A 17,802-nucleotide genomic window follows, 5' to 3' on the forward strand; every position below is an offset into this window, starting at 1 on the left:
GCCAAGGGCCGGGCACCCCTCAGCGGCTCCGGCCTGGCAGAATTTTGGGTGTCCCGGTGTTGGTGCCAGCAGAGCCCCATCGCTGGGCCGGGGGTGCGGGGGCCCCTCCCGGGGGGGTCGGACTGCCCGGGGCAGGCGCTGCAGCATCAGCTCTGAGCCACGGGGGGATGGCCCGGGCCCGGCAGGCTGGGGGCTGGCACAGCGGAGAGGGGGCCCCGGAGCTGGGGGAGCCTCTGCAGGCGGGGGGTCGGACACCCCGATAAGGGGGAGCCCGGATAGGGGAACCCCGGCAGCCTGGAGATCGTGGGACCATGGACAAGGGACAGCCATGGTGTGAAAAATGCGTATTTTATGATTGGCTCTTTGAGAATATTAAAATGAATATTATGTGTGTCATGTTAGAAAGTTATGCTGTAATAATTTTTTTTTAAGCTGTGTGGTAAGTATAGTTTAGGTTATAACATAATGTTAAAATAGAAACTATGTATGTGAAATATTTTTTTAAGAAAGGAATGAGGTACTCACACCAAAAACGAGCCCTAGGGCACTTAAATCTTTCAGAGAAAGAGAATTTATTGCTCTCTTATCAGAACAAACTAATTTCTTCCTGCCTGCTCAGCCATGAAGACGCCGTCAGGATTCAGAGGAAGAAGCTGACACTGACCAGGGAGAATCCTGTGTTTGAATGGAATTTATGCATCATGGATGAGGTGTATGAATATGCAACAGGTTATTGTTTTTAAGGGTTAATCCTCTGTTAAAGTGTGTCCTTTTTTGGGCTTATTTTGCCCAGAAAAAGGTACCTGGACATCTGTAACTCTTTGTTTCTGTTGTCTCATATTGTCCTAAATCCTAATTGTCCAAATTATTATTACTCTTATTATATTGCTATTTTTATAACCATTTTATTACTATTAAACTTTTAAGATTTTATAAACAAGTGGTTCGCGTTTTTCACCCTTGGGTACCCTGGGCCCTGAAATGGGGACCCCGCACAGGCGGCGCCCCTGGAGCCCCTCTGACCCCACCTGGGGAGCCCAGGGAAGGAACCTCTGGCATTGCCAGGAGCCCCAGCAGCCCCGAGAGAGGGGACACCAATACACACTGGGGCTGCAGGAGCCCAGGCAGGAGGGAGCCCCTGAACCCCAATGTAGGGAGACCAGAGAGGGGAACTCCTTGGTGGGTGTTTCTTTGCTGAATCTTGGTGGTTTGGGGTTTTCTTGCTGAATCTTGGTGGTTTGGGATTTTTTGAGGGTGGCTGAATCTTGGTGGTCTGGAGGTTTTTATGGACATCAGACACCTGGTGACTTCTAGAGATGGACTCAGGCAGGAGGAACAGCCTGTGCCCAAATCCCACTCTTGGCATCCCTCATCCCCCTCTGCAGTCCTCCCTCTAACTTAACTAAGCCTCTGCAAAGAGCCCAAAGGGATGGAAGAGCCTAAAATGCTGCTGGAGTGCCTGAGCTGCTCCCAGCTGTGGATGTTCCTGTCCACAAACCTCTCCTGGTCAGTGCCACGGGGGGCTGGGAAGGAGTTTAGGGGATCCTGAGAGGATTGGAAGGGGTTCTGCTGGCTCTTGGCTCCATTTGTGGTGCTGGGAGGGTGTTAAGGGGGCTTTGGAGGGGTCTGTGGGAGAGGGTTGGGAGTTCTGGAATGCCAGTGTGGCTTGGAGAGAACTTGGGTGAGTCTTGGGAGAGGTGGGAAAGAGTTTTGATGGATCTTGGGGCCGTTTCTATTGCACAGAGTGGTTTGGGGTGTGGGGGGCAGCAGGGATCTGTGGAGTCGTTTGATGGAGCTGCAGTGGCTGTGGGGCTGGGAGGGGGTTTTAGGGCAGCTGTGACCCCCCAGACCCCCAGAGCTGCCCCCAGACCCTGCCCACAAGGTGCTGCTGGGGACAGGGGTTCCGTGGAGGCGTTTGTGTTCCTGGCACGATGGGAGTGAGGGGGGATCCCCAGGGGCCGTGTGTGACCCCTGCATGCCGGTGTCACCCCCTTGGCCCTCCCCACAGGGCTCCTGCCCCAGCTCTGCTACCCCAGAGGGAATTTGGGGAGGGGGCAGAGGGGGTGAGCAGCCCCTGCCAGGAGATGGCCCCGGCCCAGCCCCTTTGTTCAGCACCGAGCTGGGGTGAGGATGCAGGAGGAAGAGGCCGATGGGAAACAGATCCTGCAGCTGGGACAGTGCTTGTGGGCAGGGCAAGGTCCTGCCCTGCAGACCTGGCTCAGGTGTGACCCTGCCCTGGCAAGGGAGCGGGACATTCCCATCCCCACGGATCAGGGCTGGGAGCAGTACTTGGAGCATGGATGTGGAAATACTGGGAGTGACTGGGAGCTCACTGAGAGGGTGAATTATCCCCCCTGCCCTTCTCAGGCTGCCCTGCCAGCTGAGAAATGCTCCTTGGGCCTCGGCCTTGGCCAACAGCCCCTGGGCTCAGCTCCTCTGCAGCTCATCACAAACACTGTCTGCTCCAGGCACTGCTGCTGCCCAACCAGCTCCTGGTTCCTTTAGGAGCAGCCCTGGGAACTGTTTCTGTTCCCTGAGTAGCACAACATCCCTGTTCTCACACTGCCAAAGAAAGCTGTTGATGCCAAGTGTGGCCAGGATGAACCATTGCTGGGACTGCAGCCCCTCTCTTGGGGCCCTGCAAACAGCGCTCCAAAAGGAGCCCTTGGAGCTCTCCTGGGCCAGCAACTCCCTCTGAGTGAGGCCTCTTCCAGCCGGGAACTCTCCCGTTTGCTGCACTCGGGGATCCTGAACAACAACGGAGCCTGGGCCGATCCCCCCACTCCTCCAGGCTCAGCCCTTCACGCGCTGAGGGAGCATTGCCTGCCCTCAGGGGAATTGCTCACAGGTGCCCTGCACTGAATCTTTGTGTCTGTGTGCACACAGGAGTGCCTGTGCTGGGGAAATGTGGCAGAAATGCTGCACACTGAGGGGCTTGAGTGCCTTGGATAGCTGAGTCAGTCAGATATCCAGATATCAGTAGGTAAGGTTAAGTCACAAGGTCTAAGCTAAGTTAAATGCTGCTAAAAGTTGTTCTTTTGCTAAGTTGTTAAGTCTAATTTAATTTATTAGCTAAGTTGAATATTAAATGTTATTCCTCTCTTAAATTGCTAAGTCCTATGTTTTAAATTGGTTTAAATACTAAGTGCTGTTCTTTTGCTAAATTGTGAAGTTGAAAGTATCAGTTAAGGTTAAGGTTAAGGTATAAGTTAAGTCCTGTTAAGTTTAAGCTCTGTTAAGCTTTTAGGCTGTATTCCTTTTATCCCTGCTCTCACTGTCCTTATGTCACACACACACACGCATGCACAGGGGCAGTTCTCGATTCATTTCTGGTTTGATTGCCTGGATTTAGTTTGGTTTTGTTGTTGCTTTGTTTCCTTGATGTGCCTGAAGTGTCCAGTCAGGAGCAGAGTGACTCTTGCCAAGGAACTTTGTGCTGCTGTCCCTTAATATTCAATCTGGTTTTTGCTGATCCCTTGCTGGGGATTTTTCAGCGCTCCCAAGCCCTTGTTGGTAGAAGGGTAAAGGAGCCCTGGCCCAGGCTCTGGCCCTGGGGGACACGGGGACACTGCCGGGGGGTCCCTGTCCCCCTGTGCCACCCCCAGGGCCCCGGCCCCCCGTCCCCGTGTCAGGCTCTGGGGTCGATCTCGTGGAACACCCTCTGGGGGAGGCTGTGGGGCTGGGGGCGGGGGGGACCCAGGGGGGCAGGGGACCCTGCTGTGCACGAGCAGGGTTGGACTGCTCTGGGGGGAGCTGTGAGTGGGGCCGGGGCAGAGTGACCTCCCCAGCGACCTCACACAGCCCCTGTGATGTCACACAGCCCCTGTGATGTCACACAGCCCCTGTGAGGTCACACACAGCCCCTGTGATGTCACACAGCCCCTCGGATGTCACACAGCCATCTATGATGTCACACAGCGACCTGTGATGTCACCAAGCCCTCTGTGTTGTCCCACAGCACCTCTGTGATATCACACAACCAACTGTGATGTCAAAAACTCACCCTGTGATGTCACAGTCTGTTCTGTGATGTTGCAGCCTCCTCTATGATGTTACTCTGACACCCAGTGATGTAACAACCCACTCTTTGATGTCACAGAACCACCCTCTATGACAGCAGAATCCATGCTCTGGCCTCAGACTCTACTCTGTGATGTCACAGCCAGCTCTGTGCTGTCACAACCACCTCAGTGATGTCACAAAACCCACCCTGTGGTGTCAAACTGACACTCTGTAATGTGATAGCACACGCTTTTACCTCACAGAGCTCTATGGTGTCACACAGTCATGCCATGATGTCACAGCCAGCTCTCTGATGTCACAGAATCCTCTCTATGATCTTGTAGCTGCTTGTTGACCTCACACAACAAACTCTGTGATGTCATAGCCCAACCTGTAACCTCACACAGCCCACTCTGTGCTGTCACACAGCCCCTTGCTAACATCCCAGCTGCTCTGTGCCTCTATGACACAGCCACAGAGGTGCTGCTGTGACACAGCCCCCTCTGGGCCATCCCACAGCCCCTGCCAGTGCTGAGCCCCTGTCAGCTCTGTCTGTGCCCTGCTGGTGTCCCTGAGGGGCCCTGGCAGTGCCCCAGCCCTGCTGGGCTGTGCACAGGAGCTGCTCCTGGCCAGAGCTGTCTCTCTGCAGCACTGTCCTTGCCAGGAGCTGCCTCTGGGCCAGCAGCCCGGCCCAGCTCAGCAGCACAGACACAGCACAGGGACTTTAATGACCCTCTGGGGTTTTGGTGCTCTTTGCATCAGACACAGACCCTCAGAGCGTGCTCAAAAAACTTCTCAAGAACTCAAAAAGTGATTGAAACACTGAAGTTTTCTTGAAGGGGTAATGGGTCCCATTGAAGGACTAGACTGAGAAAGTGACCCCAGGTTCCAGGTAGAGCAGAGCACTGGTGGCAGTGATGACAGTTGGGGACAAGCAAGGGAAAGGTGTCTCTGGTGCTGAGCAAACCTGTGCCTCCATCCCTGCATGCTGTTGGCATCCCCCAGTTGCCCCACCTGGCTGGGCCCTTCCTTTGCTGACAGCTCTGCCTCCTGCCTGCCTCTGCCTGCCCACACAAAGCCTTGAGCTTGATATCAAAAGGGTTAATTCAATTTTTACTGTGCCTGTGAACTTTCAGCACAGGAACAAGGCATGCAGGAGCTGCTTACCCAGCAGGAATGGGTGGAAGAGTAGATGAAGACATCTGGCTCAAGAATGCAGTGATAGAAAAAGCAAGGACTGAATCTGGGAACTTGGAGTGGGTTTTATGGAAATGGGTAAATTTTAATATGCACATAGTGATTGTATATAAGCTATACACTAGTAGAATCACCTGTCCATGTAAGTAGTTATCACCCACTGCACCTCAGGCCTGAGTAAATGCTCTCTTAGACACCAAATTAGACTTATTCTGTTATTTTGGCCATTTGGTGACAGCAGAGGCTCACCGAACCAAGGATCCAGCTGTGACACTTGGAACCCCATGGAACAAAGGGTCTGTTGTGATGCAGTGGAACCCCATGGAACCAAAAGTCCATTGTATCAGAGCAAGGCCTTATGGAACACAGGAGATCATTGCTGACAGTATGGGAGCTCATGGAACCATGGGTCATTGTGACAGTGTGGGGCTGCATGGAACCAAGGGTCCATTGTGACACTGCAGAACCTTTTGGAATCAAGGTGGTCATGTTATTCTATAGAACCTCATGGAACAAAGGATCCATGGTGATACTTCAGGACTCAGACTTTGTTGACAGAGTAGAAACTTATGGAATCAAATTTTGATTGTGACACAGTAGGGCTTCATGGAACCAAGGGTCCATTGTGGCTCTGTAGGGTTGCACAGAACCAAGGAGACCATTTGGACATGTGGAGCCTCATGGAACCACCTGGCACTGTGGCACAGCAGGGCCACATGAAGCCAAGGGGCCATTGAGACACTGAGGAACCTCATGGAACCAAAGTCTACTGAGATGAAGTGGAACCTCATGGAACCAAAGGTCCATTTTTACACTGTGGAGCCCAGTGGAGCCAATGGGACCATGGTGACACTGTGGTGCTCCATGGAACCAAGGGGCCGTTCTGATTCTGCTTTGCCTCATGGAACCAAGGGGCCACTACAGCACTGCATGGCCTTGTCGAACTAAGGCAGCCTTGTTACACTGTGGGCCACCTTGGAACCAAGGGTCCATTGGGATATTACAGGGCCTCATGGAACCACAGAGACCATTATGAGCCTTTGGAACCCATTGTAACCAAGGGCCATTGGGATATTGCAGGGCCTCATGGAACCACAGAGACCATTATGACCCTTCAGAACCCATTGTTACCAAGGGACCATTGTAGCAGGGCAGGGCCTTATGGAATCAAGGGGACCACAGTGACACTGTGGGGCTTCATGGAACAAAGGGGCCATTGTGACACCATGGAACCAAGGAGACCATTCCTATGCTATGGGGCATCATGGAACCATGGAGACCATTGTGACACATGGGGCCTCGTTGAACCAAAGGACCATGGTGGCACTGCAGGGCCTCATGGAAACAAGGGCACAATAGTGACATGTGGGGCTCTAAAGGACCAAGGGGGCATTCTTAAAGTGCAGAACCCAGGAGGCCATTGTGACACTCTGGGGCATCATGGAGTGGAGGGTCCATTGTGACACAGAATGGCTGCATGAAACCATGGAGGCCATTTTTATACTTTGAGGCCTTGTGTAGCCAAATGGCCGTCGTGACACTTTGCATCCCCATGGAACCAAGGAGTCCACTATGTGACACTATGAGGCACTGTTGGGCCAAAGGACAATTGTGGCACTGTGTGGCACCCTGGAACCAAGGAGAAAATTGAGACACTACAGGATCCCATTGAACTAAGGATTCATGGAACAATGTGGGACTCAAGGAACTAAAGGTTCATTGTGACATTGCTGGGCCTCATGGAATATTGTGACACTTCATTGTGAACCATGGGGCTTGGCAGGACCTTATAGAACCAAGGACACCATTTTGAAACTGAAATATACTCTATTAAAAAAAATGCAGAGAGAATTGTTTTGTCCTGTTTTCTTTTCCAGTTTATAGATTGATGTCAGCAATATCCAATTGATATTGACCCCCAGCACCTTCTAATGCAGACTAAATAAATATTAAAATCAAGGCCCTTCATGGTTGACAATCAATAAGACTTTGTCCCCACGCCCTCCGAACCATTTCCCTTCTCCAGGCCCTGGGACTTGTATGGATCAGGAATGGTGTGGCCAGCAGGAGCAGGGCAGGGATTCTTCCCCTGTGCTGAGCACTGGCTGGGCAGCACCTCAAGTGCTGTGTCCAGTTCTGGGCCCCCAATTTAGGAAGGACATGGAGAGGCTGGGGGGGCTGGAGCGTATCCAGAGAAGGGCAAAAAGGCTGTGGAGGGGTCTGGAACACAAGAGCTTTGAGAAGCGGCTGAGGGAGCTGGGATTGTTTAAACTCGAGGAGAGGAGGCCCAGGGGAGACAAGGTGGTGTCAGGGCACAGGTTGGACTTGATGGTCTCCATGGCTTGTTCCACCCTTGCTGATTCTGTGATTTTCTCAAAGAACCCTTGGAGCAGTTGCAGGAGGAGCCCTGGGCCTTCTTTTCAGAAGCTCCAGCAGCCCAGGTCCCTCAGCTTCTCCTGCCAGCCCCAAAGCCCATCCTGTCACTCCTGCAGAGCCTCTGCAGCTCCTCCTCACTGCCCAGAACAGGGAGCCCCAGAGCCAGACACAGCATCCCAGATGTGCCCCCATGGCCTGGGGTGCCTCTGGCAAGGGAGCAGCACGAGGCACTGCAGGAGCCTGCAGACAATTCCTGCAGCACTTGTAGGATGATCCTGCTGCCCAAGGGACGTTCCCATGGAGCCAAGTCAGGAACTGCCATGGGGAGTGGGGCCAGGGAGGAAAGGGCAAACAGGTATGGGCTGTTTGCAGGGGAGGGAACAGAGGTCTGAATTTCTTCCAGGAAAGAGTAAAGAAAGCAAAGGTGAAGCCAAGGAAATGCTGAGGGCAGTTTGGGGGTGGCTGCCAGGCAGCCCTGGCTCTGAGCAACAGCATCTGCAGTGGCACAGGAAACTCCCAGCTGATGGGAACAAACTTTCTGGCTGACTGCAGAGGCCAGGACAAAGCTGAGTGGTTTCCCTGGTGTCCCCCAGCCCTTGCTGGCCCCAGGGGCTGATGGCATTTGTGCTCCCTCAGGTTCATGTCCCCACAGCAACAGCATGGGGGTGCTCCCCCTGCTGTGTGCAATGCAAACAGGGGCTGCTGAGCCAGTGCTGCCGTGTCTGTGCTTGCAAGGATGGGGCACCACTGTGAGCTGGGGGAGAGGCCAGGGCTGCAGAGGGGGGATGTTGTTGGCAGCTCCATCAGGACGCTCTGGGACACTGGCCTGGGCTGTGCAGCGCACTGGGGATGGATCAGCCCCTGCTCTGCTGCTCCTTCCCATCTCCCCCAGGGCCCTTGCAGAGCCCCAGCCATGCTGTTTGCCCCCAGCCTGCCCACAGCCAGCCTGGGGTTGCTCACGGGGATTTTCTGTTGTGAGCATTGGCCTGGCCGTGTTCTGGAGAGAGCCTGGGCAAGGAGCCTGGAGCCCCCAGGGCCTGGCCTGAGGCGTCAGCGCTGCCCCAGCAGTGCCCATGGCCTGTCCCTGCTGCAGCCCTGGCACTGCCACCCCCAGGGCTGTGCCCGGCCCCGAGAGCACTCAGGCCCTGCAGCAACACCAGGGCCACCAGGGCAGCGTGGCAGGGCCACAGCAGCAGCACTGACAACACCAAGTGCTGCTGCTGCTGGGCACAGCTGCTGGGCCAGCACTGATCTGCCCCCAGCTCTGCACACAGACATTGCTGCTGCAGCTCCAGAGAAGGCAACAAAAGGGCATCTCCGGTGAGAACTTTCCTGGGAGATTCTTTAGTTCATTTTAAAGCCACTGAGAGCACAACCCCTCATTGAAACAGTCTCTGAGCACAGGGAAAGTAGACAGAAACAAAATGAGAAATGCACAAGCAATGATACTTGTTTGTTGACTATATTGTAAAAGTAAGACACATAAAAAGAACGTCCAAAATGAAACCAACAAGGAGTATCAAAGATGACTTTCATTACAAATGATTAGCAAAAAATTTCCAGCAGTTTAATGTTTCTGAAAGCATCCAGTCATCAGTTTCCACACTGCAGCCTTGAGCTCCTGGTTCCTCAGGCTGTAGATGAGGGGGTTCAGGACTGGAGGCACCACTGAGTACAGAACTGACAGGGCCAGATCCACTGATGGGGAGGAGATGGATGGGCGCTTCAGGTAGGCAAATGTGCAAGTGCTGAGGAATAGGGAGAGCACAACCAGGTGAGGGAGGCAGGTGGAAAAGGCTTTGTGCCGTCCCTGCTCAGAGGGGATTCTCAGCACAGCCCTGAAGATCTGCACATAGGAGAAAACAATGAACACAAAACAGCCAAGTCCTAAACAGGCACTGACAGCAATGAGTCCAATTTCCCTGAGGAGGGATTTGGAGGAGGAGAGCTTGAGGATCTGTGGGATTTCACAGAAGAACTGGCCCAGGGCATTGCCACGGTCCAGGGGCAGGGAAAATGTATTGGCTGTGTGCAGCAGTGAATAGAGAAATACAGTGGCCCAGGCAGCTGCTGCCATGTGGGCACAAGCTCTCCTGCCCAGGAGGGTCCCATAGTGCAGGGGTTTGCAGATGGACACGTAGCGGTCGTAGCACATGATGGTCAGGAGAGAAAACTCTGCTGAGATGAAGAACATAAAGAAAAAGAGCTGTGTGACACATCCTATGTAGGAGATGTTCCTGGTGTCCCAGAGGGAATTGTGCATGGCTTTGGGGACAGTGGTGCAGATCATGCCCAGGTCGCTGAGGGCCAGGTTGAGCAGGAAGAAGAACATGGGCATGTGCAGGTGGTGGCCGCAGGCTACGGCGCTGATGATGAGGCCGTTGCCCAGGAGGGCAGCCAGGGAGATGCCCAGCAAGAGGCAGAAGTGCAGGAGCTGCAGCTGCCGCGTGTCTGCCAATGCCAGCAGGAGGAAGTGACTGATGGAGCTGCTGTTGGACATTTGCTGTGGCTGGACATGGGGACCTGTTCATGGATAAAGGACAGTGAAGATTTATAAGAGATACCTGTAAGCAAAATCAAAGCCATTTCCCATACACCCTCCTCTGTAACACACACGTACTTGCTTCCCTGTTTCAGAGTTCTGAGGTTTTCTTTTGAAGCTGCCCCCATGTCTCTCCTGCTATTCTAGGATATCAGAAACCCTTAGCATGCCCTTGGTATAACAGAGTGAGTTCCCTGAGGCACGTGAATGAGTGGAGACTGTAGGGAGATGGTCACACTTGATTGTGATTTGAGTTTATCTTGGCTTTCTCTTTTCCTAAATGGAGGATATGCTCATTACTAAGTTTTTTGTAAAGATAACGTGATCTTTGCTGAGAGCAGATGGATCCACCACAGCCCAGTTCCACATTTTTAGCCAAGGGCTCTCTTTGCTCATTTCACCAACCTAACAGCATTTTCAGTGTCACAACACCTCTGCCTTTCCGCAGCAATCGTATAACTCAGAGATGCTCTAGGACAGGTTTGCACCCTGGATTGGAGCTCCCAGCTTGGGCTGAAATCTCAGAGACACTTCCAAGTGTCCTTATGATGGCTTTGGATGAAGGGAGATGCAGCTCCTTCCCTGGCTGCACTGACAGCATTGCCCAGAGGTGGGCACTGGGGACAGCGTCACCCTGAGCCAGCTGTGCCCCCTGCCAGAGCCCCCAGTGCCGGGCAGCTGCTCCCAGCCCTGTGCTCTGCAGAGGGAACTGGGCCCGGGGCTGCAGAGCTGCCCCATGGCTCTGCTGCAGCTCTGCCTGCACAGGAGGGGCTGCACGCCTTGGAGCCCCGGCCCTGAGGGCAGAGGCTTGGCTGGGGCACAGAAGGGAGGGGGCTTGTTCAGAGGGAGGGGCTGCACTGGAGGGGATCCTGTGGGCATCTCTAAACTCTCCCTGCCACAGCATTGCTGGGTTTTGTTTTCTCTCCTTTCCTGATATTCTCTCTGCTTCCTGCAGATTTTCTTCCTGCAGGTGTTTCCCTGTGCCTGATCTCTCCCTGTCAGCACTCACAGACCCCAAATCTCTGTGCACTCTCCTTGGCCTGACAGAACCCTGCCTGTTTTCAGGGCACTGGCTGGGGGCAGGTTCTGTTTCTAGCTTAGAGAAAAGATTGCTCAGACTGAGCCTGATGGGTCCAGCAAAGGTGATGCTGGTGCTTTCCATGGGCAGAGTGGCTGAAAGCACATTAGGGATCGCCTGTGAACCTATTGATCACTAAAAGGAACAGTTTAGATCTCTCGGGAAATTGTGAAAATTCATAATTAATAATAAACCACTAATATTTATCCCTCCCTCCCTGCCATGCTCCAATAGTTGGAAACTGAATACCTAGCCTTTGTAAATTTCCTCATTTGTTATCAAAATCATTGTCTTGGAAATATTCTATGACTGTTTAGAACATCTCAGCATGTCAGAACTTCATGAGCATTTCACCTCCCCTGCACCAGAAATACTCAGAGTTGTACTCACAGGGTCTGTAGGCACTGGCATGTGCCAGCTTTAGGAGATGGCTCCAAAATCTGCAGCTGCATTGTCCTTCAGCCAGAGGTTCCTGTGCCAAGGGCTGGCAGTGATTCTGCCCCAGGCACTTCTCAGCACCTTCCCAGCCCTGACTGATTGAAGCTCTCTGTGCCTCTGTGCTGTGCCCAGCGTGGCTGCAGGCAGAGCCTCAGCCCTGCTGGGCTGGCAGAAGAGCTGCTCATTAAGAGAAATGTGCTTTTGAAGCTCTTCTTGGTTACCAGGAGCTGCCTCTGTGCCAGGAGCCCAGCCCAGCTCAGCAGCACAGACAGAGCACAAGAACGTTAATGAGCCTCTGGGGCTTTGTGCTGAGGCCCTGAACATCAGTCCCTGAGAGGGAGCTGAAGAAACCTCTCCAGAACTCCAAGTCAGAATCCAACTCCAAACTTTCTTGGACTTTTAATGGGTCCCACTGAAGGACACAACTGAGAAAGTGTCCCCAGGCCCCAAGCAGAGCAGAGAACTGCAGGCAGTGATGGCAGGTGGGGACAAAGAGAAGGCAAGTCTTGGTGCCCTGGGGCACAGCAGGGTCTGTGCCACCAAGGGCTGGGAGAAGACACCTTGTCCTGAGGCACTGGGGCCTCCTGGCACAGCCCCAGCCAGGCTGGGCACTGTCAGCCCCTTGTCCTGCCCTCAGCATCCCCCCCTAGCCCACATCCCAGTGGCCTCAAGGATCTGCTGGAAGGAGTCCCTGGGGAGCCTTGCTCAACAATGGCCCTGGGGGTTCCTGAATACTCCCAGAGACTGCAGGTTTTTCAAAGGACTTTGGGTTTGGCTTTTGCCTTGGAGTCTGTGAGAGGTTTGTGCAATCATGGCCTCCAATTCTCTGCTGTAATTAGTCCCTTCAGAGCCTTTGTCAATAATAACACTCAGTGGGCTCATTAATGCTTCAAGGTACTTCAGTTATTTTAAGGTACTTGGTGTTTCCCTTTTGATACTGACTCTGTCAGAGGTTTGTGCAATCATGGTCCCAATTTTCTGCCTTAACGAGTCCCTTGAGAGCTTTGTACTGACACTCAGTGGGGCTCATTAATGCTTTGAGATACTCAAGATTTTTAAGGTGCTTTATGGTTTTAAGAATACTTTTAGGTACTTTTAAGGAGTTCCTTGCCCACACTGAGTCTCTGAGAGGTTTTTGTGCCATTCTGACCTCCAGTTCTCTCCTCCAAGGAGTCCATGAGGAGCCTGTGTTGGGTATCTTCCCGCTTTCTGTTTTACAACAAAGACAGAACTGAAGAATTTTGTAAGACTTTCTAAAAGCATCTAAACAAAGATGAGACAATTACCAATACAACAACAGCTAAGAAAATTAAATGTCCTGTTTTAGATTGACATCATCCAACCCTTTAGTCCATTGGATTGGAAGAGTTTATTGAACCAGTCTTCGTTTTCCACTTGAAGCTTCTTGAACCCTTCCTTCAGTATCTGAATGCTCTTGTGGATTGACTCGCTGTGGATGGAGAGGTGTATGCAATGCATGCCCTCAGAGTCTACACTGCCCATGTGTCCAGAGTAAAAACTCTATTGCTGTTCTGCAGGGTGGCATGTCTGATGGTCTCTATGTCTGAGAGCAGGCCACTCAATGTGAGGGAGGTAGCATTGGTTTGCTTACTTAACAGGCACCCAAGATGGTCTGATTGTCCTAAAGCTTTAGCTGCAGCCACCCAAGGTAGTCCAAATTGAGGGTGCTGCCATCCGATATCTGGATTAAAGTTTTCAAAGCCACCTCTTTGATATCATCCAATACTTCTCTGAGGATACTTGCTGCTTGATCATCTGGTAGGCTACGTTGTCCTTCTCCAGCTAGATGGTTGATTGTCAGTTCCGCTCTTGCCTCATTATTAGCATAGTCCTTGCTGTTAATTGATTATTAAATACTTCCATCCCTCTTCCCACAGGGTGTATTCTGTAGGTGACAACAACATGGTCATAATATATTTTAAATCATAGGCGGTTAAGATACATGCTGTAAACATGGCCCTCATTAGGCCATTAAAACAAGGTTAAGTCCTTCCTCTGGTCTTTAGCTGCCCTAACAGATCCATGATATCCCCGTAAACCAATGGCTGATAGCTGGGATTCTGCCCCCTTCTTTCATAACATACGAGGGCAATGAGAAGTTTTGAGAATATTTGCCATTCTCCTTCATTAACTGCTTCTTTCCAGATCCTTTCCTAGGGATCTTCTGGGGTTGAGGGGTGAGGTTGCTGTGAGGAGTCCAAACTGTCTTCTGGGGAGGAAGAATAACTTGGAGGAGAAACATTTGGATTAGATATAGTGCGACTGTTGGGCTTAGTATCTGTGACCATGGGGGTTACATTTTTGCTGGAGGGTGAGGCAAAGGTCACTGTCATTTTGTCAGGTTTTGGGGAGGAAGGGCCTTGATTTAGGATGGCCTACTTCCGGGCTGGCCTTCTGGAGGCATGGCCCAGGGTGGAGGTGGAATGATTGACAGTGGGGACATGACCCGCAGTTGTGGGAACAGAATCTGGAGGTTCGTTCAGGGCGGAAGAGAAGGTTGTATAGCAGGAAGTTGAGGAGCCAAGATGGAGGGAGAATGGTTGGGCTCCCAAGCCACATTCAGGCTCCTTCCATCTTGAGTCTCAAGGGCATGATGCTCCAAGACAGCGTGGCCATTGCCATCTTGGACCATTGTGGAAGGTCTGAGAAAGGCAGGTTTGAGGGGAGGTCCTGAGTTTGGAGTGACTCAGGGTGGTGTGGAAGATGGGGAACATGTGGGATACAATGGGGTCCCTTTTGATCAAAAATTGTACAGTTTAACTCCCATTGAGTCCCAAAATTCAGTGGTATGGATTTCATCAGAAGAGGCATCTGGAAAATTTTTAATGATCCACCTCATAATTTATTTTAATTTGTTCTTTGAAAATATTATGTCCTGATCAGCGAGAATAAAGCATCCATATATGCTCCTTTCTACTTTGGACATCTGGCTGCCCATTTTTCTCTTTCTCTGCCCTATGGGGAAGAGCCACCAGAACACCCCAAATGAATTATGGGAGGTGGGTGCATATTGTAAAAACACAGTGGCAAAATGGGCAATAAATGTCTTGCATTTCCCCAAACCCACTTGCAATCCTATGCAGGTGAAACCGTCATTGTCCCTGCTGATCCTGGGCAAGGTCCCTTGAAGCAACGATGAATCTGCCAGGCCTGGCACAATTCAAAATTCTGGGGAGCACTGGCCTATCCATCAGCTAACCCCAGCTGACGTGACTGACACAGGGAGCCCTGAATGTCATGGTTTCAGTTCAGGCACCAAATGTCCCAATGAGGATGGCTGTGACAAACCTCTGTGGTCCCTGACTTCAGGGCAAGGGTGGTGAAAATAAAAAGGAGCAGGATCAATCGAGTCACTTAAAAGGAACTTTAATAACACAGGGTGAAAAACAATAGACATGGAGAAGTTGAGAACAGTACAAGGGGCAGAATCCTAAGACCCGAGACAAAGGAAAAGCAACAACATATAAACTTGGGGTTAGAACACTCTAGAACAATAACCATATAGGAAAAAGCAAGTAACCAGTAAGGGAGTAAAACTTGGACAAGTTAGTATAGCAACACTTAAGGCTTATGGGGGAACACTCAAGCTCACCCTAAGTTAAACAAATGATTCTCAGGGCTTGAAACTCATGCCCAATTCTTTTGGAGTAAAATCTGGCTGACTCTGAGTTACTGCTGGGCTAACTACCGCACCGCTACTTTGCACTGGCCCCTTGGGACCAGCTGTCCAGGTTTAGAGCAAATTTGGATGAGTGTTGATCTCTCGGCTGTCTTAATGACCTGGAAAGGCTCGGGGATGGCCTTGGGCAGCCCGCGCTCCAAAGGACGAGAAGAGGCTTCAGGTGTTTTCTCGGTCTTCAGTGTTTATTAGTTTTTTATCTAAAAGATTTTCTCTCGGCCCGACAGAGGTCCGCACAGCAAGCCAGCCATGAGCACACTGAGAGCCCCCAGGGCGGTCACTTATCTTTATACTCAAAATTACGTATACAATATTTACCTATTTTCCCCAATACCTTTCACCCTTATTGACCAGTGCACTTTTAGTAAGAACCAATCCCAAAGTGCCACCATCACCACAGAAGATGGAGGCTAAGAAGAAGAGGAAGAAGGACAGGACACACCCCAATTCCTCCACCTTACTTCTCTAGACCCCCCTGTACAGAAATCCTAAACCTTTTGTTTCACACTCTGATTAACTTATCCCTTCACCATTTATCCCAGTGAGATCCTCCCATCCTCATACAGGTGTCGTCTCCCATGCAGGATCAAAGTCCAGCCACCAGACACTTCTGGCAACATTCCAGGACCTCCAAGCCCCCCAAGGGTGGTCTTGGTGACTCGGCACATCAGTCCTGAGGTGCTGAGATCCCACAGAGGAGGATCCCCCAAAGGAGCTCCGATGGGAAAAGCAGATCCAATCAGCCCCTCCCCCCAGCTCATCCAGGAGGAAAAAAAATACCTCCTTGGAGAAAGGTAGAAAAAACCTGTTTATTAAGCAATAAAACCAAAACAACATCAAACAATGAGACCCCTTGCCACTCTAAAAGAGATGACAAACAGAAAACCCCGGTTTGTAGCTCAGCTCACTCAGTCTCTGATCAGTCCCTCCGATGCTGGAATTGTCGCAAGCCAGGCCCAGCCCGGTGGGCCACAGCTGCAGCTGCCAGTGCTCCCCTGTTCAATCCAGAGCAGTTTCAAGAGATCCAAGGAAAAAGAAAAAAAAACCAAAAAAAACGGTCCCAGGAACTTCTTTGCCTCAGCTAGCTAAAAACTAACTAAAAGCAAAAGAAGAGCTCTCTGTCCCGCTGTCTGTCCGCAGACAACACAGTCAGGAGCAGGAATGTGGAGGAGCGAGTGCAGTGTCTGAAAACAAACTGTGCGCTTCTTCTCTCCCTCCCTTCACTCTCTGGAACACTCTTAAAGGTACAAAACTTATTACTCAACATAAACAGAATGAGACGATTGGGGATAGAAGCATCATATAGTCAACCCAGGACATTCCACCCCTTATCCCCATATCGTCTGCTTACTACTAAAACTAATATAAATTCTAACTCTACAAGTACATACATGATACATCCATTTTACAGCTATACACAGACAATGGTAATAACATTCAGCAAACAGTGATATTTACATAGATTTTATCCAACAATCAGATCTCCCTGAGGCACACAATGTGTTCTTCCATCTTTTTGCATTATCCACCATGTGCAACGTGGTCCCTGAGCAAAAACAACCCCACGAATGGGTTTGTCTGTATTTTAAGCAGGATTAATCCAAACTGTCTTCCCTAATAAACCTCTGACATGTACCACTGGGACTTTGTCTCCATCTACTCTCTGCAAAGGCTCAGATTGGGCAGGGCCCACTCGGTTAGTAGAGCCTCGGCTGTTAACTAACCAGGTGGCTTTTGCCAGATGCTGTTCCCAGTTCTTGAAAGATCCCCCACCTAATGCTTTCAATGTGGTGTTCAAAAGTCCATTGTACCTCTCCACTTTTCCTGCAGCTGATGCATGGTAGGGTGTCGCAGACATTTTTCCACAGAAATCCTTTCTTTCAGATTTCTGTGTCTTCTGGAAGGCAGAGGCCTCCGAAGAGAAGGTAAACAATTATTATCAGCTGCTGTGGAATGTAACAGGGGCACCTTGATTGGTTCATTTTCTATGTTTATAATTAAGGGCCAATCACCAGTGCAAGCCAGGGGACTGAGTCCCTGGACACAACTTTGTTTGGGATTCTTTTCTATCTATTCTTACCTTAGTTAGCAGCTCTGCAAACCTCTCTCTATATTCTATTTAGTATAGTCATAATGTATTATATATAATATCTTATTAAATCAAGCCTTCTGATCAAGATAAATGATTCACCGTCTCTCTCTCACCAGCAGCGACCCACTCAGGTCGCTGTAATATCTGGTGACCCCTCGTGTAAGAGCAAAAATTAATCTGATAAGACCAGAGGAGCAAAATTGCTGCACTGGGTAAAAATCCTGTATGTGCAGCATTTGATGGTTGCTTTGAAGTGACCAAAGAAGTGGATTCAAGCCAGGAGCTGAAGAACGGAAGATCCTGATATGGACAGAGTTCACAGCCAAGGCTGACCACAACAGAACTTTCTTCTGGAAAACCATCAGGAAAGATGATGG

The 17,802-nt window shown here is 51.0% G+C and overlaps 1 protein-coding gene and 1 pseudogene across 1 annotated transcript; one reads left to right on the forward strand and one right to left on the reverse strand.

Annotated features, from left to right (window-relative positions):
• LOC131096410 (zinc finger protein 208-like) overlaps positions 1–17,802 on the forward strand; it is a 1,316,393-nt pseudogene that overhangs the window by 516,309 nt on the left and 782,282 nt on the right.
• LOC131096478 (olfactory receptor 14J1-like) lies at positions 9,143–10,075 on the reverse strand. The gene has a single exon (XM_058044817.1). The coding sequence runs from the start codon at positions 10,073–10,075 to the stop codon at positions 9,143–9,145; it is 933 nt and encodes a 310-aa protein (XP_057900800.1).

Source organism: Melospiza georgiana, unplaced genomic scaffold, assembly GCF_028018845.1.
Source record: "Melospiza georgiana isolate bMelGeo1 unplaced genomic scaffold, bMelGeo1.pri scaffold_29, whole genome shotgun sequence".
Taxonomy (NCBI): domain Eukaryota; kingdom Metazoa; phylum Chordata; class Aves; order Passeriformes; family Passerellidae; genus Melospiza; species Melospiza georgiana.